The following is a 22,308-nucleotide window of genomic DNA, read 5'->3' as shown; positions in this document are numbered from 1 at the left end:
ACATTTTCTCATTCATGCCTCTGTCATTCCTCTTGCCCTCTTTTCTCTGTTCTGGGCGGAGTGGAAAAGAAGGCATGTGAAAAAATTCCTTGCTCTGTACTGACCACTTCTTTTCACTCTCCCAAATAAGGTTGTACATTGCAAAACAGGAAAATGAGAGCGGAAGGGAGGGGCAGAAATGGGGGGGAGGGGGTGCTTTATGGATGTTGTTACCTCCTCTTTTTTGCTTGTCTTGCTCTCTCCTTCACTCCCTCTTTCTCATTCTCTGTTGCTTTCTCACTCTGTGCTATTGGTGAAGTAATTTCCTTGAAAGTGGCACTCCTTGGACTCTGAACTCTGTCATAAAGGGGAAGACATACTCTTTCTGACTTACACACACAGCTGTGTGCACCTCAGAATACACATTTCCACACCAAGACTACTGAGCAAGATTTTTTTCACATAAACTGGTAAGTACAAATAAAATGACTTGCTTATTGGTCAGTTAAGATGGTTTTGTAATGAACACATATGCAAAATGTACAAAATACAAAGAGAGAAAGAAAGAAAGAAAGAATGAACGCCTTAGTGAGAGACAGAGAAAGAGATGTGTTTCGAGTGGTACATATTGACTCTGGCAGACTACAGCATGGCTGTAGTTTAATCAGACTGTAGTTATGTCATGCCTCTGCCTGTTTCCACATGTTCTAAAAGTTACGGACTGTGTGTCCTTGTGTGTTGCAAGATCCCTGCTTTATCTCTCTCTCTCTCTCTCTCTGTCTCTCTCTCTCTCTCTCACACACACACACACACACACACATGTTGGTGCAGCTATCCTAATGAGGACTTTCCATAGACATTATTATTTTTATACCGGACAAACTATAGATCCTATCCCCTAACCCTACCCCTAAACCTAACCCTCACAAAAACGCGGTCTTACATTTTCAAAAAACATTGTTTAGTATGTTTTTTAAGTGATTTGAATTATGATAACACTAGAAATGTGCTCATAAACCACATTTATAGCATAATACCATTGTATTTAACAGCCTGTAACCTAACATTTTTCCTCGTAAACCACCCAAACCCACCCTCACACACACACACACACACACACACACACACACACAAAACAGTGTTCCGAATCTGTTTGTCCAAATCAAATTAAATCTGGTTGCATGACAAAGATGTTTTCCCCCTTAAAATTATGGCTGTTCGTTTTCCTCCTTTCTGTATCTCTTTCTGTCCAACCATCCCTTTCTTTCTTTTGTCTAATTTATATCATATCTACACACATATCTACACACACTCAGACACTATTACTCAGAGCTGAAGAGGGAGTATTTGTGTTGCATGATACCAAGCCTGAAGCCACTTAACTACGGTGACCTGATTCCTTCATGTGGAAAATGGGACAGCCCCCTTCCACCAAAAATGAAATTGACGAATCCTAACCTAGGCGCAGATCAATGCGAAGTACGTATGTGTGCATCCGCACCCATAACTGTTGTCACCTTGAACTTTTCGCTGATAGCTATTTTTATCACTGTGCTCTTGTCTTTCAAGAGTTTATAAAGCAGATCAGTCCAGTCCAAAATTAAGATGTACGAAAAGCATTGCCTACATGACTGTTACACTCATCAAGATGTCTGGTACAGATGTCAGATGTACCAGACAGGCATAAAACAAACTCTGCGACATTGGCTACAACTCCAAAGTTGATGGTCTTACCCTCCAGCTCACGAAAAATGTCTGCTTATCTCTCAGACATGGCCGTCTTGTTCATGTTCTACTCAGAGATGTGACGAGTGACAATGTTTTTCATGCAAGCCCACTCATCAAAGAGCGTGGTTTCGTCAATCAAACTGAGAGCGGGGATTCTGGAGTAAAAGTGTTCAAGGCTGCTCTGAATGTCTTTCCACTCTGGGATGTCTCTCAGAAGGGCCCACTCAAGTTTTTCTGTGTTTTCAAATGAGCGGCTCCGACTTTAATCCACAGATGCTGAATTAAAGTTTCTCACTGCACAAAAGAAATCATCCGCTCACATGTCACCAGCTTCAACCAGGGCATCCAACTACTTTTTAATGTCAGAGGTTATGAATGATTCCTCCAGCCTGGCCTGCAAGAATTTTCTCAGGTCATGAATGTTCAAAGCTTTGGCACAACAGAATGGCACAACAGAATGATAAGCAAAAGGTCCTTCACTTGCGTGCAGATCTTTGCTTCACAAAGAGAATTGAAAACACTTGGTGTGGTACACTTACTTTTTTGCAGCATCCACATGCTTTTTTGAATGAACTTGCTCCGCGATGTCGGTTCGGCCTCCATGGGTGATGGAAAAGCGAGCTCCACAAATCTCACACCTCATGTTACTAGGCTCTGTCTGTAACTCCTTTTGAAGATCCTCATTAAATGTACACGCAAGCTTCCTTGACATTTTTCCAGCTGCAATTTCATCTGTGTGCTCTTTCAAACTGAAGTTCACTAACTGGATGTCTATTGATAGAGGATTGTGATTGGATAGTTTAATCCAATCATGTAATTCAAATAACGCTGTGTGATTTCATTGGTTTTACAAGCTGTCCTGGGCTATCTTTGTTTATAATACTCAAGTACTGAGAAAGCCACATATAGAGATCGTCTAGGTTACGGATGTTATGGATGTAACCGAGACGTTGTGTCGAAGAAGCGACACTAGGGGTCTCTCTTGAGAGCCTTTTGCATCTCTGATCTATGAGAAAAGCCAATGAGAAATTGGCAGACAGAATTTGCATGTCCCGCCCCCAGACATACGGGTATAAAGGGAGGGAAATGCATCTGTTTCATTCAGGATTTTTCTGAGGAGCCGACAATGAGGTTCGGCCACAACAGTGGCTCGGTTCAGCGACATGGCCGGGAGGACACAACGTCTCATTCCCTCCATCAGGGAATGGAGGTTACATCCGTAACCTAGACGTTCCCCGTCTGTCGCTCACTTCGACGTTGTGTCAAAGAAGCGACACTAGGGGTCCAATTTAAATCACGCTGAGCTGTGTACGTGTACCGCTGACACTGGAGCAGGCAGGAATTTTTTGTGCCAAAGCGACCAGCTGTGCCAGGCTGCACGTACCCATAAAATTGTCAAAGCCTTCTGGTTCTTTGCCCCCGACAGGGGGAAACAAGGCGATGTGCCAAGCATGGGAGCAGGCCGCGCCAGCCGCGCCTTTTCTCTCTCTATGTATCTCGCATAGAGTTAAAGTGGCTGGGGCCATCTTAACGCTATCATACGCATCGGGGAAGGCGATATTTCCCAGTTTTCCTGTTCTTTCAGGGGGGAAAGACCCTGCGGAGACCACACTTGCCCAGACTGGGAGAGGTAAAGAGTGGTGAAATACATCACATGGGCTTTTAGGTCACATGTGGAGAATGGCACGGTGGTAGATCCTACCTCATTGGGAGGGAGGAGTTGCTACAAACATGGCAACCGGGGGTCCATGAGGACTACCCAAGGGAGACGCGGGTCCGCTCGTACCGCGGAAAATACACAGGGGGAAAAGTCCACGTGGGAGCCTGTCCTGTGGAGCACCTATTCCAGTACAGGGTAAATTGAGTACCCGCATTGGTCTTGGTCGGCGAATTCCTCTGCTGAATTCGCGGACCAGAGGGCTAGGGAGGAGTCATCCAGGGAGCTGAGTTTGTGGGATCTCCTGGGGTAAAGGCGCACGGTATTACCTCAGCGGAGGGAAAGAGCGCGATGTACAAGCGGTCCACCCGGTCAGTTTGTCAGCGTGTACCGAATTCTACCAGCTCGGACCTGAGAAACCGACTCAACCCTGAGATTGTAAAATCTTGCAAAGGTATTGGGTGTTGCCCAACATGCTGCTCTGCATATGTCTACTAGGGAGGTGCCCCTGGCCAGTGCCCATGAGGATGCAACACTTTTTGTTGAGTGTGCTCGGACCCGCAAAGGGGGGGGGGCACGGCTTGTTGCGAAGGCCAAAGTAATGGCGTTCACTACCCAGTGGGAAAGCCTCTGTTTGGAGACAGCGTTCCCTTTCCGCTGTCCACCAAAGCAGACTAAGAGCTGCTCAGAACGTCTAAAGTTCTGCGTGTGGTCCAAGTAGATACACAATGCACGTACCGGACACAGCAACGAAGGGGCTGGGCCTGCCTCCTACCAGGGCAGCGCTTGCAGGTTCCTGGTCCCTGAATGGAGTGGTAGCCCAGTTGCGGTCTTAGGATCACGTGAGTGTCTGCCGGACTGAACTCCAGGCAGGTGTCGCTGATAGAGAACTCTTGCAGGTCCCTTACCCTTTTGATGGAGAGGGCCCTGAGTCCGACTGATTCTAGCGGCTCGAAGGGGGGTGGACCACTGAGAGATCCCAGGAGGGGAACAGGCTCGGCCGGGAGGGATTTAACCTCCAGGCACCTCTTAGGAACCTGATAATTAAGTCATGCTTACCCAAAGGCTTGCCGTCTACTGTGTCGTGGTTTGACGTGATAGCAGCTACATACACCTTCAAGGTGGAGGGGGACAGCCTCCCCTCCAACCTCTTCTGCAGGAATAAAAGCAATGACCTAACTGCGAACCTCTGTGGGTCTTCAGCCCGGGAAGAACACCAATTTGCGAACAAGCGCCACTTCAGGGCGTAAAGTTGCCTGGTAGAAGGGGCTCTGGCTTGGTTGATCGTATCATGACAGCAGGTGGTAGATCAGCTAGATATTCCACATCCCGTCCAGGGGCAAGATTTGGAGGTTCCAGAGATCTGGGTGCAGATGCCAGAGCGAACCCCGTCCCTGAGAAAGAAGGTTCTTCCTCGGGGGGATTTGCCAGGGAGGGGCTGTCGCGAGGAGCACGAGATCCGCAAAAAAACTTGCAAGTCCAAGAACGGTCGTATGCCGCCGCCTTTCTTGGGTACGATGAAGTAAGGGCTGTAGAAACCCTTCTTCATCTCGGTTGGAGGGACAGGCTCTATCGCTCTTTTATTGAGAATGTGGGTACCGCAGCCCGAAGGGGGTGTGGCAAAGTAAATAAACTTAACTGAAAATTCTCCTCCCGGCCCTCCACCGGGGGACGGAGCGGTCTGCTTACCAGCTCCAGAGCAAACATCTTGGTCCCTGGGTCGTCTGTCTCAGGAACGCTTGGGAGCCTTCCGGGTCCTTGAAGGGGTTCGTGAGACAGGGGGCGTGTGCCTCCTGCGGGTTGCTCGATGCTGGGGCTGAGAGCTGGGCCCGGGTTGAGGCGGAGCTGTGTGTTTCTTAGGTGCCGCTGGAAGACGCCCTCGGGAGGCAGACGGGGCACGGCTCGCTCTGGAGGTGCAGTGGGGCATGATGTGAGATATGGCCTCCGTCTGCTTTTTCACTGCTGAGAACTTTTGGGCGAAGTCCAACCGGGGGGGTGTGGGGTTGCGGCTGTGAGCGACGCGAGGAACAAATCATCCAGCCACGAAGGCTGTGGGGAGGACGGAGGGTTCCAGTCCAGCCCCACGCTGATGGCGGCCCGGGTAAGCATGTCGGACATCTGGGCTTCAGCCTCAGACTGGGCGTGCTGTCCCGAAGGTTGCAGCCCAGTCGAGTCATCAGCATCTCTCTCCGATGCAGGCGACCTCATCCGGCTCGGGGGGGGGGCTCTAGAAGATAGGCAGGCTGGCCGTGAAGCGAGCTGCCATTGCCTCGAGCCCGGACGGAAGTCAACGAGCGTGTCGGGGGGCGGGTGGTTCGCGAGGACGTACCTGGCGAAACCGCGCCTGCTGCCATCCCCAAATCGCCTCCATCGCCAGCAGGGTCGTCCTCAATGCCGTGGGAAGAAGGAGCGACACGGGGGGGGGCGGATGGAGTGGCATTCCTTCTGAGGAAGGAAAGCAACTGCAATGTTGCCATGGTCATGTTCTTGCAATGAGAACATGAGCCATCCACAAATGCTGCCTCGGTGTGAACGCTGCCCAGACACACGAGACAACGCCTGTGGCCGTCAGGAGCGGAGTGCACACTACCGCAACCAGGAACTACACAGCGGTAGAAGGGCATCTTTGTAGACGTGTCCTGAAAAAGATGTTCAACGCCAGCTGTCTATATGCTCTTTTAGAGAAAATAACTCTTTTAGAGAAATAAACTATTTTACTGCGCTGTCGAAGCGCCCAGGGGCAAAGCTGCACTGCCGTGCAGAGAAGGAGAAAGCCGTTAATGTGTGCCATAGATCCAACAGCAACCGCTCAGAGATGGGAGGAACAGTCTGTGACTCGCAGCTCACTGCATACACAAGCAGTCGGCTCCGAATGAAAATTTCTGAATGAAACAGTAGCATTTTCCTCCCTTTATACCCGTATGTCCGAGGGTGGGACATGCAAATTCTGTCTGCCAATTTCTCATTGGCCTTTTCTTATAGATCAGAGATCTCAAGAGAGACCCCTAGTGTCGCTTCTTCAACACAACGTCGAAGTGACCGATAGACGTGGAAAGAGACATTTTACGAGAGGGGAAATACGGAACAAAACACGATTTCTTTCAGAATAAGTGGGGACACTAGAAAAAGCGCTTGAATACGGGACTATCCCAGGAAAAACAGTATGTCTGGTCATCCTAAACATAACGGATAACATTAACATTCTGTTATGTAATTCGAGATAGGATAACATGTATGAAAAAGAGCAGTTATATAACTCAGAGAATGCCGGTGTGTTTACATCTGTGTGTGTGTATTTGTACATGGCCTAACAGATGGAGCTCTCTCGCTAACAAACACAGGAAATGCTCAGCGGATGTGAGCTAAATGGTCAGTGAAATGCACAGTTATGGTATATTCACATCATAGTGTGAATAGGCTGTCATAGTGGTGATTTTCCATTGACCTCTATTGTTTAATACTGAGCTAATTATATCCCCCCCCCCAAAAAAAACTTGCTTTTTTTTCATTAAAACATTTTCCCTCATTAAAAAAGTTTTTACTTCTAACAAACTGAAGAGTAATTTTTACATGTTTGTCTAAAATCATGAGCACTCACGTGAGATGAAGACTCAAGACAGTAAATTTGCAAAAGCTTTTTAAATCTACATGGAGAGGGTCCCTCATGGGGGCAGCCATGTTAGGATCACATGACCAGCCAAATATAACTTGCTTAATCTCAGTAACCAACCTGTTATTTGACACTTATTCACATATTACACATATTACATTAATCATGGCTAACTGTGAATAAGGAACTTCTACAATGGCATTGGTAACTTAAAACTATTGTGTTTGAATAATCCTGCATCCAGGCCACTATGTGTCTGTGTAAGTCCAAGACAATATATGAAAAAAATTACTGAGTGCACCTTTTATGTTTATTCAGCCCTTTTCTTCACTGGAATGTTGGCTGGTCTCCAAAATTTAGGCCTAGGTGATTTCAGATTTTACTATCCTTTACTATCTATACTTTTCCCATAATGTGTGCAAAACCTGACCCATCCCTCATAGTCTACAAACACTGGGATGGGTAGGTGGTTACTTGTTATCTTGGATATAACACCCAGAGCAGTGATATTATTTCATGCAGCACAGTTTATTAATTTTCAAGGACGAATTCCACTTGTGTGTGTATTTATGAGTATGTGTGTCTGTGAATGAAAGGTTTATGAATGTTTGGTACTCAGTCATATCATAATTTTAAAGGTTAGCTGAACAGGGCTAATGTTCACTGTGACTTCTAAATGTACAAAACTGGACACCATTGGGGAAAAAATTGTGTATTCTGTTTGTGTAGGATATTGCACAAAATTAGTCGAAATGTAGAATTCTTAAGATTGTACAACTAACTGGCTAGTAAACAGTTTTCTTTTGGTAAGAGTCCAGACAGTGTACTATCTTTTGTGTTTTGCTGGTTCTTGGACATTGACAAATCTATATCTGAGTTAAAATGTAAGTGCCATAGATGTTTTTGTTTGTTTTAGCCTCTCGTTCAAGCTTGTCTCACACACAAATTCTATCTTTTAAATAAGAACACGTTGACACAAAAGGAGGTTTCAGCATTTTAGAGAAACACACACAAATACATCTGTCTCGGCTACTTAAGAGTAGCTGTAACTACATGCTCTGTTTAGGAAAGAGAATCAACACACTCCAATTGATTCAGGTTGTAACCATTGTCCGTTCAATATTTGCATCGCAGTCTGTCATAAGACTTTAGTGATTTGCAAAACATTCGTCACAGTTAGATATTCCTTGCTTGGCTAAATCTTGTACCTAGACAGATTCAGGCCTTTCAACATTCAAGCCAAATATGCCCCAACAGCCCATGCTAAAAAGCAAGGCAGCACAAAAAAATATTGTCAAAAGATATGCTTCTGCAAAATAAAAATATAAATGCACAGTTAAAACCAGCCGAAGCCCAAATATTTGTAGATGTTGTACAGATTGGTTCTAAATGAACTTTCTTCTGTTCTGCTTGTATGTTTGCTCAGTCATAATGGCAAATAAAGGTCCATCTTATGGTCTGAGCCGTGAGGTGCAGAGTAAAATTGACAAGAAGTACGATCCTGAGCTCGAGGAGCGGCTGGTGGAGTGGATCATTGCTCAGTGTGGGGGTTCAGTAGGAAGACCTCAACCTGGAAAACAAGGCTTCCAGCAGTGGCTTAAGGATGGATGTGTAAGCCAAAAAACAATTATTAAATGAGGAGGCATTATATTTTTTTATGCATTTGGCAGAGCTAATTAATCTAATCTCTCTTTCTCTCCTTGTAGATTTTATGTGAGCTGATTAACAGTCTCTATAAGGATGCAAAGCCTGTGAAAAAGATTGCAAGTTCTGGAATGGCTTTTAAACAGATGGAGCAGATCTCACAGTTTCTCGGGGCAGCCGAACGCTATGGAGTCACCAAGTCTGACATGTTCCAAACAGTGGACCTCTGGGAGGGTGAGTGCCCATTTTCCCTATTGTCATCCTTCATATGGCATGTTGAAACAGTGTAATTGTAACACTTCCATATTTCTGATGATGATGAACTTGACATGTCTTTTGCCTTGATCCCACTGTGTACAATATAGGCTATTCTATGAAGTCTGGAGCCACTTGAAACATTCAAAAAGAGAAAAGATTATTTAAATGCTTTATCATTTTGTCATCGTCAGGCATTATTTTTGAATGAACGTTCCTTTAATGAGTGACAGCGGCCAGATACATAGCTCCCGTTTATAAAACAGACCAACTCATTGAGCAGTAGCAGCTCGTGACCACAGATGTAGGTAGGGCAGATCTTGCTTTTTTTTAACATTATTCTACTCGTTCATATCATTATTCAAACACAAACGCGCTGACCCAATATGTGGTGTCTTTACATTATTCCACCACAAGGAAGCACACTTAGAACGTAATTTTGATTCTAATATTCTTAGTAAGAATGCATTAAGATGTAGATCATAATCTAAACCAAATGATTTTTTTTAATGTTAATTGTTATTTGAGAAACATAACTATCTACACGCCATTTACACGTTTTCACAGTTCTAAAAAAAAACAACGAAATGCTTTATAATGATAATAATGTTTTAAATCACAGTACAATTTAAAACAGAACGTTTCAAGAGCCAAGGCGTTTTGACATACAATTTTTCGAGGTCTTCTACCCTTATTTTGTGATTGCCAAACAATTTTTTATGTCTGACATGTCAGTACCAAGTTTGGGCAATTTGTCTTGAATTTGCAATGGAAACAACACACTGTTACACACACGTTCATCAATAGTGCTCACCATGTTCGCAATCTGTCACATTGCAGGCGCGCAATAATACTAAACTACGTATGGGCATATTCATTTATGTCCCAATAGTACCATATTTGACCACAGATTTCCATTGGAAAAGAGGCGCTGTGGAGTTCGGTAGTGCAGAAGACTCTCTGCCTTACATGCTTGATTATATACTGTATATCAAACACTGTATAACGGAGCTTTAAGCTAATTTACGACTTAGAAATAGAATCAAAACTTATACTAAGCCTGTTTTTAAATACATACATATGTAAGCATTTTGAACATATTTACGGGCAAACAAATGACATTATTGGCAGTTTATAGTATTGATCTATGTTTTCAAGTGGATTAATATTTAGGTGGGGCTCTGCCCTACGTGCCCACAAGCCGTGCCTGGCATTGAACCAACTGACCTACCAAAGAAAAATTTAACAGTTATATTTAAGATTAAGACTGATGTTTAGTTTAAACTGTGACACTTTAATTATGATATTAGCTAAGCACATTAAAACATTTATGTGTTTGTATTCAGGTAAAGACCTTGCAGCTGTACAAATGACCCTGATGTGCTTAGGGAGTCTGGCTGTTACTAAGAGTGATGGTTGTTACTGCGGTGACCCCAGTTGGTTCCACAAGTGAGTTTTGTAATTTCCCCTTCCTGTACTCAAAATGAACTGACTGGCTAGCCGGCCACCATAGCAACCAGATAACAAAATAAGCAACTGTATTGGCAGATTCGAAGTTTTGGCTTATCATCATAGCAACATGAATACCAATACTTATTGTTAAAAAAAATTATAATGTGTACAGCATGGGACCAGCAAATTCAGATACGTGTGTGTGTGTGTGTGTGTGTGTGTGTGTGTGTGTGTGTTACTGTTGTAATCTTATGCAGTTATGAAAATGTACGTCAAAGGAGAGAAACAGCTATAAGCAAATTATGTTTCATGAGGACCTAAAGGTTAGCTTTAAATTGAAAAGTGTGTGTGTGTGTGTGTGTGTGTGTGTGTATGTACTCTGCGTGCATATTGGATTAATATATTTTAAATTTTACATCAGGAAATCGCAGGAGAATAAGAGGGAGTTCTCTGATGAACAGCTGAAAGAGGGCCAAAGTGTAATTGGCCTACAAATGGGCACGAACAAAGGGGCATCGCAGGCAGGCATGACTGGTTATGGGCGACCTCGGCAGATCTTTAACAACCAATAAAGGCCTGATGACCTGTGATCTGTCTTTATTGGCCCATCACCATGCTGGACCAGGCACATAGTCTTACTTAAACCTTCAGCAAATCCCAGCTAGACAATAACTGAACAGAACACACAGCTATGACCAAAGTTTATAGTAATTAAAAAATTATTTATGCATTGCATGAAAAATGCAATGTGTGGTCAACCTGAAAAATTGCTCCAGGAATAATCCTATTCAATGTATGTGCTGGCATTGTATTCTTCTACATTCCATTAGAATTTAATCTGCTGTGACACATCCATATATTCCATACATACATTCCAAAGGAACGCATTCTGCTGCACTCCATAGGAACAAAACGCCTGTAAGGTAAATATGTAGCCCTGCACAGTCAGGTATTTGTCTTTGTCTTATGTTTCTGTGGATTTAATTTGAATGCTTTTGTTCTGTTCTCATACCCTGTTCTAAAATCTACATGGCACTAGGGCCTTACTGCAAGAGCTCAATATGTGTATACATTGTACATGAGTAACTAATAATTGATTTTGCTAATAAAATTCAGTTTAAATTAGAAATGTAATTGTGCCCAGTTGTGTTCCAGCCTTTGTTAAACATTAGTTATACAAGCTGGGAGTTCCAGATGCCAGATAACCATTTCTCTACCTTCCTTTCTCCTTGTATTTCTCTCTTCCCATTCTTACCACCATAGTTCTTTCCCACTTTGTAGGTTATCTCTTAATCTCATCTCCTTTTATCATTCGATTGGTAAAAGTCATGTCTTAGATGTAAAGAAAATGAAATGCAAACAAGGAAAAGAGGGGCATGAGAGAGAGAGAGAGAGAGAGAGAGAGAGAGAGAGAGAGAGAGAGAGACCAATCTTAAAGTGCTGATATGGAACAACTTTTAAACATGTGGAGAAGTGGAGTCAGATCAGTGGCGTAGCAGTCATTTTAAAACTGGGGGGGTCAGCTGTCAGTAGGTGGCTCGCACAGACCAAACACTTACAGTGCAGTATTAATATATTACAGTATGATACAGGTATTATTTTAATATATACATATTTACTTTTAATATTTGTAGTATTTTTAATATTAAAGTATTGCAAGATAATTGCAAAATTAGCTGCAAAAATAAAGGGCATCTTGTGCAGCACTTGCTTCTGTTTCACACATGACAATAAAAGACTGAGCACAAGCTGGTCCTGAATAAATAATTTATTCAATTACAATAATGACAATTGTGCATGTGCACGGTAAAAAAATGCACTCTGTGCTTGTGCATTGTGGGATTTAAATGTATCCAATTGGCTCGAGTGTTTTGAATACGTTCACCAAAATTAATTCAGATCCATTTACGGTAATGATTCAGTGACCATTTCTGGTGATGCCAGATGGTGGTGACATATGAGTGTCTTGTGTGAAATGAGTTAGTCACTGAATCAACGATCAAAATTAAATTTGAATCCTTTAAAACTTGTATGTGTATAGACCTACAAAGAGAATTTAGGGAAATTATACAGTTGCTTTGGTCTTATAATGCTTAAAACCTCTACTAGAGTTTGTGAGCTGCTGGTCATGACTTTGATCAAAACAACAGTAATAGTCTTATAATAATTATAATGAGTTTCAATAAAAAAATGTCTGCAGTGTATTTTACATAATGATGACAATAAAGAACAATATGCTGATAAATAACTCGTGAGAGGTGTGTTCCTCATCTCTAGATTATTAATTTAGATCAACATCAGGGCCTGGGTTGCTCAGCGAGTATTGATGCTGACTAATACCCCTGGAGTCGTGAGTTCGAATCCAGGGCGTGCTGAGTGACTCCAGCCAGGTCTCCTAAACAACCAAATTGGACTGGTTGCTAGGGAGGGTCAAGTCACATGGGATAACCTTTTCGTCTTCGCTATAATGTTTGGTTCTCGCTCACATGGTGAGTTGTGCGTGGATGCCGCGCAGAATAGCATGGTCCTCCACACGTGCTAAGTCTCCACGTTAAAGTGCTTAACAAGCCATGTGATAAGATGCATGGATTGACAGTCTCAGACAAGGAGGCAGCTGAGATGTGTCCTCTGCCACCCGGATTGAGGGAGTCACTACGCCACCATGAGGATTTAGAGCGCATTGGGAGTTGGGCATTACAAATTGTGGAGGAAATGGGAGGAAAACATTTTTAGATTAATGTCAATGCAGACAAAAAAACATGGATAAATGAGCACTGTTGAAAGCAACTTTGTAGAAATGAACAAAGCCATGTTGAATAGACTGTCTGACTGACGGCCTATTATGTAAGGGTTGTTTTGGCCTGTCAACCCATAATCCACACATGATTACTTTTCCATTTGTTGACACTCATGCTCTCTGAAACATTAAGGCTGAACACATTCTTAATGAACAACTGCTAACATGGTTGACATGGTAAACAACAGTACAGTTGAAGTCATAATTTTAAATACACCTTAGCCAAATACATTTAAACTTAGTTTTTCACAATTCCTGACATTTAATCGTAGAAAACATCACTACTTTATATTAAGAATGTGAAATGTCAGAATAATAATAAAGAGAATGATTTATTTCAGCTTTTATTTCTTTCATCACATTTCCAGTGTATCAGAAGTTTACACACACACTTTGTTAGTATTTGGTAGCATTGCCTATAAATTGTTTAACTTGGGTCAAATGGTTTGGGTAGCCTTCCACAAGCTTCTCACAAAAATAATTTCAAATCAAATCACTTTATTGTCACTTAATTTTTTCCCATTCCTCCATGCAGAACTGGTGTAACTGAGTCAGGTTTGTAGGCCTCCTTGCTCGTACATGCTTTTTCAGTTCTGCCCACAAATTTTCTATTGGATTAAGGTCAGGGCTTTGTGATGGTCACTCCAATACCTTGACTTTGTTGTCCTTAAGCCATTTTGCCACAACTCTGGAGGTATGCTTGGGATCATTGTACATTTGGAAGACCCCTAGACCTTAGTGTATGTAAACTTCTGACCCACTGGAATTGTGTTATAGTCAATTAAAAGTGAAACAATCTGTCTCTCAAAACTTGTTGGAAAACTTACACGTGTCATGCACAAAATAGATGTCCTAAAAGACTTGCCAGAATTATAGTTTGCTAATGTTTAATCTGTGGATTGGTTAAAAAAATGTGTTTTATTGACTTCAACCTAAGTGCATGTAAACTTGTGACTTCAACTGTACTTACAGTAATTTAGCTCCAGAGGACTATGATAGCATGGCCGGATCTAGGGGGTGATGTGGTGGAGTTGACCCCCAAAATTATCCGTATGCTTTACCTAATGTTAATTGAACAATAACAGTGAAGTTTGTTGTAGATACAAAGATTTAAACTTTTGACTTTTCTAATCGAATGTATTCTTTTTAATCTTCCCATGCCGTCAAAACTGCGAATTTTTTGTAGAGCAACCTACGAAAATGTCAACAAAAAAAAAGCCACTCGAGGATGAGACAATGTAAAAACATTGAGACATGGTGCAAAGTTCATCTAGCGCAAGATTACATAGGAAAACAATTGAAAAACAGAGCGAACAGACACAAAATGCATTCAGCCCCTAAAGCCATGCTCGCATTACACGACTGTCAAACTATCTAAATAACTGTACTGCTCGCATTGCACAACAAGTTATCTTCACATCTGTCGTCTTCTTGTCATAGCAGCACACATACTACACAAGAGAAGTACAAGGTCTTTGGCCAATGATAATATCTAACATGCTTGAAAATATTGCAGCATCAGTGACTGCTCAAGACTGGCTCAGATCACGTTGCTGAACTGCTCGTACTTAACAAGCATCGCTGACCAAGGCTTAGCAGCCGCCCTGGGTTTATATCTGAAAGTTGTTGACAACATTACACTCAGAAGCTCAGGGAATGTCACCAGTATGTCTGCAAGCCTACCATAACTCCTCCCTCTATAACCAACATCTCTTTGTCCTCCCTTCCTTCCCTCTCTTCATCCTGCTTTCGCTCTTTCCTGATCTGTCCGTTTTATATGTCTCTGGTGGCTCGATAACCAGAATTTTTTTTACATTCTGTTGGCTTTTCTGTAAAAAACAACAACAAAAACAAAAGTTGCAGAGGTAACAACAACTGTGAGAGCAAGCTACAGCCTGAGAAGAAAAAAATTAAAAAGAAAACATGATTAGCCTATTATTATTTGCTGTTTTAAAGCTTAATGAAACAGACCAAAAGTATTTGCATGCAACTGACTTACTATTCTCACTGTGGAAATAAACAACGTACTGAAGTGTTTCATGTTGGTAAGGTGTTAAACAAGCATGAAACAAGCATCTGTCCTATGCTGCCCTCTGGTGTCAAACTCAACCTGATGGCAACATGCTCCATACCACCTCTAAACTAGCAGATTTGACCCATTGACATTGGTTGGTCCCTGAAGCTTTCTGAATGGTTTTGGGGGGGATCAAATCATAGAGTATAGACGTTGCAAGATAAAAATGGTTGAATACTGTAGTAAGTCATTCAAAACAACACAATGGAAACAAGTTAAATGATTCATGCACATTACTAAACGGATGGAATGATTGAGCAAGATTCCGGCAAGTATCCTACTTTATTTATTTATTTATTTATTTTATAATAAACAATAAAAAAAATGTTTTTAATACCACACCTTTTAGCACCCCAAAGCTCACTTCTGAATGGAACACACCCCGTGTCTCACTTACAAGATACTGCCAAGTGGTATCCTGTGCATTTTAGTCAGCAAATTTCCTTTGGCCCAGCTTTGGCCCATATAAACAGCTGAAATGAGGCCCAGTTCAGAAAGTTAATGATGGCCCTACTCTGGTACAGATATTGTTTTGCCAGAAATTATCCAAAGCTGTGCCATAAATCCACCAAAAGTAAGCCAAATTAGTAAAGCTTGAGTGGCTGATAGACTAAATGCCAGTATTCTCCCAGAATTTAATCAGAAGAACATCAAGCCTACTCAATACTTTAATTTACTGCACAATAAATCAAACATAAACCACACAATTAAATCAGAATCTTTTTTATTTGAAGTTGTTGATGTTGGTAATAACATTGGAAGTGGTTGGAATTGTCTAATGCATGATGTGAGCTTACAAACAATCATTTATTTATTTTTCATTGAAGTTAAATGTTAAACATAACATATGAAAAGTATATTAAAGTTGGTAGACATATTAGAAAAATTTCACCCATGGGTGATATAATTTTCACTCACAACTTGTTAGGAAGAAAATACAATTGGATAGATATAATGGAATTAGTCACATATCAGGCACATTTTTATAACTTGTAAAACACAACACACATCATCTAAACCTAACACTTTTGGTCCTAAGCTGAAAAAAATATACAGATAATGTTCTTTTTTTAATTTTCTGAATATATAGTAATGTATTAATAGGATTTTAACAAACGTCTTTTACTTAAAGCTACTTAAGGTATGTCAGGATACAGCAGTGGTGAGGAGAGAAGAGAGTGGGAAAAATGGCCACTGTTCTGTTCTGTAAGTTGCAGCTGCAGTGACAGTTTCACACCTCCACAATTAGGAATTGAAAAGAAAATGCTACAACAATGAGTCCGACCAATGCATTGTTGAACAGGCTGAAGTGTGGACTTTTTCCAAGTATAAACCAAATTTTAACCACAAGTTCACATTTTCCATGGCTTGCCATAGCCAAGCCACATATGGCTCTCAGCTATGTGTTGTCATCTGGGCCATATACCTCAATGCGAGTTGTGACCCAAGAGAAAATTCCCTCCGATTCTAAAGCTTTGGCAAAACATATATGGTGAAAGTTTGGCCCACATGTGTTTAGCTATGCCAAATCTAGGCCATGTGTGACTGCTAACTTCCACATTTGGCCCAAAGGTTCTTGCTATCTATGTGCTTCCAACCAGCCATGCTGAATGTATTCCGCCAGTGTCTATTACCATGGAGGTTACGGAGATAAGACAAGTAGCATTTGGCTAGTCATGTGATCTCAACGAGTTCGAACAATAAAACAGAGCATAACATAACAAGTAGGCCTACATGATTGCCAGGACAGGACTTTAATATTCTAGAGCCTTTAACAATAGTGTAGCCAAATTAAAAACGCCAATATAACCAGAAGAAATGCCAAGTGAGCGCTATTGACAAGTTGTCATTTTTAATACGTTTTCCTACCTTTAGCCTACTTGAACGCAAATTTCAATCATCTCATCTTGTGAATGGACATACAGTACATCTGGTACATGTTTGAAATCTTTGCAAATGTAAAAAAAAATACAAATGAAAAAAAATCACATGTACATAAGTATTCAAAAGTATTCACACGCCTTTCATCAATACTTTGTTGAAGCACCTTTGGCACCAATTACAGCCTCAAGTCTTTTTGTGTATGATGCTACAAGCTTGGCACACCTATTTTTGGGCAGTTTCTCCCATTCTTCTTTGCAGGACCTCTCAAGCTCCATCAGGTTGGATGGGGAGCGTCGGTGCACGGCTATTTTCAGATCTCTTCTGAGATGTTCAATCGGGTTCAAGTCTGGGCTCTGGCTGGGCCACTAAAGGACATTCACAGAGTTGTCCCATAGCCACTCCTTTGTTATCTTGGCTGGGTGCTTATGATCGTTGTCCTGTTGGAAGATGAACATTCGCCCCAGTCTGAGGTCCAGAGCGCTCTGGAGCAGGTTTTCATCAAGGATGACTCTGTATATTGCTGCATTCATCTTTCCCTTGATCCTGACTAGTCTCCCAGTTCCTGCCGCTGAAAAACATCCCCACAGTATGATGCTGCCACCACCATGCTTCACTGTAGGGATGGTATTGGCCAGGTGATGAGCGGTGCCTGGTTTCCTCCAGACATGACACTTACCATTCAGGCCAAAGAGTTCAATATTTGTATAATCAGACCAGAGAATTTAGTTTCTCATGTGCCTTTTGGCAAACTCCAGGCGGGCTGTTATGTGCCTTTTACTGAGGAGTGGCTTCCGTCTGGCCACTCTACCACACAGGCCTGATTGGTGGAGTGCTGCAGAGATGGTTGTTCTTCTGGAAGGTTCTCCTCTCTCCACAGAGAAACACTGGAGCTCTGTCAGAGTGACAATCAGGTTATTGGTCACCTCCCTGACTAAGGCCCTTCTCCCCCCGATCGCTCAGCTTGGCCGGGCAGCCAGGTCTAGGAAGAGTTCTGGTGGTTCCAAACTTCTTCCATTTACGGATGATGGAGGCCACAGTGCTCATTGTGACCTTCAATGCTGCAGACATTTTTTTTGCTGAGAAAGACTCAAAGCACCTAGCAGGGGGTGGGTTAAAGACTGAGGAGGAGGTCCTGCAGGTACGTCTTAGGATCTCATCAGCGCTGGCCTGCCGGGACTGGACAGTCGTGGGTCCAGCGCTGGTTCAGTCGGGGTCTGCAAGAATTTGGTGCTGGGGTGCCGTGAGAACGGCGCGCACTGGCTAGATGACCCAGGAAGTGAGGAAATCGCTCTTTTATTAACAATGTGGTACCGCAGCCCGAAGGGGGTGCGGCAACGAAGAATAAGGAAAACAAGGTTTTTCCTCCTGGCCCTCCACCGGGGGATGGAGTGGTCTTGGTACCAGCTCCGGAGCGAACATCTGACATCTGATTAAAAGGTGCCCTCCACGTACTCTTCGGCTCATCATGCACTTACGAGAACAAAGGATTGGGGGGGTGGGGGTGGCTATGAACGGCGCCCTGGCCCGAGGAACCGATCGACGTGAGGGGGACGGAAGTTTCCAGTCCAGCCTCATGCTCACAGCGGCTCGGGAAAGCATAGCGGACATCCACCCATCAGCCTCAGACTGGGAGAGCAGACCCGAAGGTGGCAGCCCAGACGAGTCATCAGCATCAGATGCCGCTGTGACGCTCTCCGATGCAGCGGCGAAGCCGTCATCCAATTCCGGTGGCTCAAAGGAGAATGCCGGCTGGCCGCAAGGCGAGCCGCACTCATCCCGAGCTCAGACGGAAGCAAGCAAGCGTGCCGGGGGCGGGTGGTTCGTGGGGATTTACCCGGCGAAACAGAGCCCATCGTTATCCCCGAATCACCTTCATCGCCAGCCGGGTCGCACTGAGAACATGAACCATTCATAAAACGCTGCCTGCTTGTGATCGCAGCTCAGGCACGCGAGGCAGCTTTTATGACCGTCTGAAGTGGAGAGAAATCGACCGCATCCAGGAACTACACAGATGCGGAAGGGCATCTTGAAAAAGACGCGACCTGAAAAGGACGTTCAATGCCTACTGTGTATTGCTCTTTTATAAGTGGAAACTCAAACTCTTTTAGAGGAAATAAACTCTTTTAGGAGGAGAAACACTCTTTCAGGCAATGAAAGCGCAGTCGAAGAGCCCAGGGGCGTGGACTGCACAGTGTGCAGAGAGGAGAAAGCCGCTGGAATGCGCCATAGATCCAACAGCAGTGCTTATCGCCAGTAGAGGTGAGTGGACCAGTGGTGAACTCAGCTTTGCTGTTGCACAACCCCTCGGCTCCGAAGAAAAAATCTGTCTCACAGACGCTCGCCCACTCCCATTTATACCCGAATGTCCGGGGGCGGGACATGCAAATTCTGTCTGACAATTTCACATTGGCCTTTTCAGAGGTACGCAAGGCTCTCAGAAGGGGACACAACATCGAGTGAGGAACAGAAGGGGAACAATAGATGTACCCAATAGAGTTGTATTCACAGATGTGTTTTGCTGTCTTTACGCATGTTGTGCTTTGCGATTGTACAGTATAAGATAATACTGTGTCCTTATGTATAAAACACAAATTTTCTCATAATGTTATAATTATGAGCAATATGTTTGTGATATCTTGTTTGCCGACCCTTTCCACTGTCACATTGTGAAGAGAAATTATGGCATTATGGAGCATTGCAGCATTAAAGACATGTTTTAATTCTTTGGCAGAGGCCATTTGTGCTGTGCAAATACTGTTAGATGCTATTTCCACCATGTGGCAGGGCGGAGGGCGGGGCCGGGTCGTGATTCTACACACCCTGTCCCTTATCAGGCTAATTATGCCTCCGAGAGGGATAAAGGCTGACTGCGGAGGATTGTGTGGGAGAGCGAGATAGTTTATGGACATGTCCGTTATGTGTGTGTTTGTGTCTTTTTAAGTTTATCATTAAAACTATTATTTATATTGTCCAGCCGGTTCTCGTCGCCTCCTTTCCATTGACTTCTTTACACACCACTATTTATATAAAATGTACAGTATAGGGGCGTGTTTATTTAGAGTACCACAGACACACTACACCAACTCATACACCTAAACCTAACACTAACCTTACAAATATTAACCATGGTTTTACCACAGTAACCATAGTATCACCATATTTTATAATAAAATCATAATAACCACAAAATTAAACATGGTTACAATTGTAAGGCGTAGTGCCAATGTGTTTGCATTCAAAGGCAAAGAGCAAATGTATGATCTTTGAGAAAATCAACATATGAAATTAGCAACTCTTCCTGAGGCACCACACCCCAATGAGCGAAGATTGCAAATTCACACCTCATTGTTGCCTTTCCACATCTGTCCCATTCTCTCCTCTCCTCATCCATTCCCCATTCAGCTCAGAATCACCTCAAACTCACCTAAGATCTGTATGTAACAAAATATCATATCTGATGTATACAAATAATGTAACTAGTGTAACATGTTTGGTATCATTTAAAATGTCTCAGTGTGTCTGGTATAGTGGTCTTTTTCCCAGGTTTGTAAAACTTAATGACAGCAAAGTTATAAGGTCTTTGCCAAATACTGAATAATTCTGGAGGTCTATCCCACTCCTTGAAGGTTTAACACCAGGAAGTCAAGAACCCATTCACCCCCAAATTCTCATTGTTCAAAGGATAATACCATTTGGTACACAATGTGTATTCTGTCTGGATATTTAAGGAAAGCTGGTCCAGAGCTCAGGGTTCTCTGTAGTCAGATGATCCCACACCTTAATGTGTGTAGCTGTAATAATAGGAATCTGCATTCAGATCTCCCTTGCTTTGCAATTACATGTAGTTTTCTCTACTGCCAGGTATGTGCTTTGACTTGTTTCTATAACTTGTGTTATAAATCCTACCTGGCAAATAAATTGTTACTTTTTGATTTATTCTGTATTCCTTTGAAATCATTTATATCAATACTGGGTCTTTAAAATAGGAGAAACCGCTCTGGAGGAACCGAGCAGGAGAATACCATTTTAAGAATCATTTATATCATAACTGAAACTTTAATGTAGGAGGAATCCACTTAAAGACTATCAGTTTGAATCTCATTAGAAATTGATCAAAAGGTAAATTAACAGAAGAGGATTCAGAGTAATCAATAACTTAAAAGATTAAAATCAAAGAATGATCAATAAGTAATTAGAGCCTTAATCTAAATTAGAACTCAACTTAAAATTGGAGTCAGATTAATATAAAATTGGAGTCAGATAAAATTAATAACGGGATGAATTCGTAAAGTGCAAATTATTAACAATAATATTTTCCTGCCTTTTTACACAATATTAACACAATATTACTGTAGTAACACCATGGTTAATTGCATTAAATCTATGGCTATGTAAAAATAAAAAAATAACATAAAGTGTCTCTACCTGAGGGTGTCCTGTCCAGCTGAGTTAAGCTGAAAGATGACGAAATTGAAAAAAAAAATGAGCTATTAATATTAGCAATATATTTGAAAATGCATCCAACAATTGACTAGTCGATCAGTGGGATGACTACTAACAATACGTTTTTTAATAGTGGTTTTAAAGGGAGACACAATTCTCAAATGAATTGAATTAAAGTTCAATTAAATTATAAAAATAAAGTACTTCTCAGCCTTGTCACCGGAGTTCTCTTTTATACTTTTGTCACAAAGTTTGAGCCACTTTTCAGCAAACCCTGGCTTTTATGATGGAAATTGGAAATAAAACTGTGTACAAGTCACCAAATTCACTGACATGACTTAACCTAGAGTTCAGTAACTATTGGTGAATGGACTGATGTTCTGCCTGCGTGTGTGCCTATGGTGTTTAACAGATTTCATATTAATTGTATTTATTGATAAACACAAACAGAATATAAACCAAAGATAAATTGGTTGTAATGATATTGTATTTTTTACCTTTAATTCGGGACTTCCCTTTCTACAACCGGCATATTGGGTATACTTATTTCTCCCATTCATTGTAACACAAGTGCTCTGTCCCTGGCTCTGAATAGTCTCTGAACACATTCTCTAAATTCATTCATTGTGTTTGCAGTAAAATAATCTCAAATCATGAAAAAGTCATAAATCTATTTGAAACAGCAAAAATGTCATATGTAAATAAGTAAAAAATAAGCAAATGCCAAACTGGAAAGATTGCCATTTAAAAAATAGATGAGTAACTTTAAGTTATGTGTGTGTGTG

At 42.2% G+C, this 22,308-nt stretch overlaps 1 protein-coding gene across 1 annotated transcript; it reads left to right on the top strand.

Annotated features, from left to right (window-relative positions):
* The first annotated feature begins 243 nt into the window (after positions 1–243).
* LOC127621156 (transgelin-like) lies at positions 244–11,454 on the top strand. Its single transcript, XM_052094652.1, has 5 exons — positions 244–449; positions 8,401–8,585; positions 8,681–8,852; positions 10,220–10,322; positions 10,747–11,454. Exons 2-5 carry the CDS (start codon positions 8,406–8,408, stop codon positions 10,895–10,897), a joined length of 606 nt encoding a protein of 201 aa, XP_051950612.1. The 5' UTR covers positions 244–449; positions 8,401–8,405; the 3' UTR covers positions 10,898–11,454.
* The last annotated feature ends 10,854 nt before the right edge of the window (positions 11,455–22,308 follow it).

The sequence above is a fragment of the Xyrauchen texanus genome, chromosome 3 (genome assembly GCF_025860055.1).
Source record: "Xyrauchen texanus isolate HMW12.3.18 chromosome 3, RBS_HiC_50CHRs, whole genome shotgun sequence".
Lineage (NCBI taxonomy): Eukaryota > Metazoa > Chordata > Actinopteri > Cypriniformes > Catostomidae > Xyrauchen > Xyrauchen texanus.
The sequence above is the reverse complement of the archived record's forward strand: the minus strand, read 5'-3'. Positions and strand labels throughout refer to the sequence as shown.

Bases quoted from the DNA above. Each gene is read 5' to 3' on its own strand.
- LOC127621156 (XM_052094652.1), top strand. From the start codon at position 8,406: ATGGCAAATAAAGGTCCATCTTATGGTCTGAGCCGTGAGGTGCAGAGT. The intron at 8,853-10,219 runs GTGAGTGCCCAT...GTTTGTATTCAG, and splicing joins AACAGTGGACCTCTGGGAGG to GTAAAGACCTTGCAGCTGTA. The intron at 10,323-10,746 runs GTGAGTTTTGTA...ATTTTACATCAG, and splicing joins GACCCCAGTTGGTTCCACAA to GAAATCGCAGGAGAATAAGA.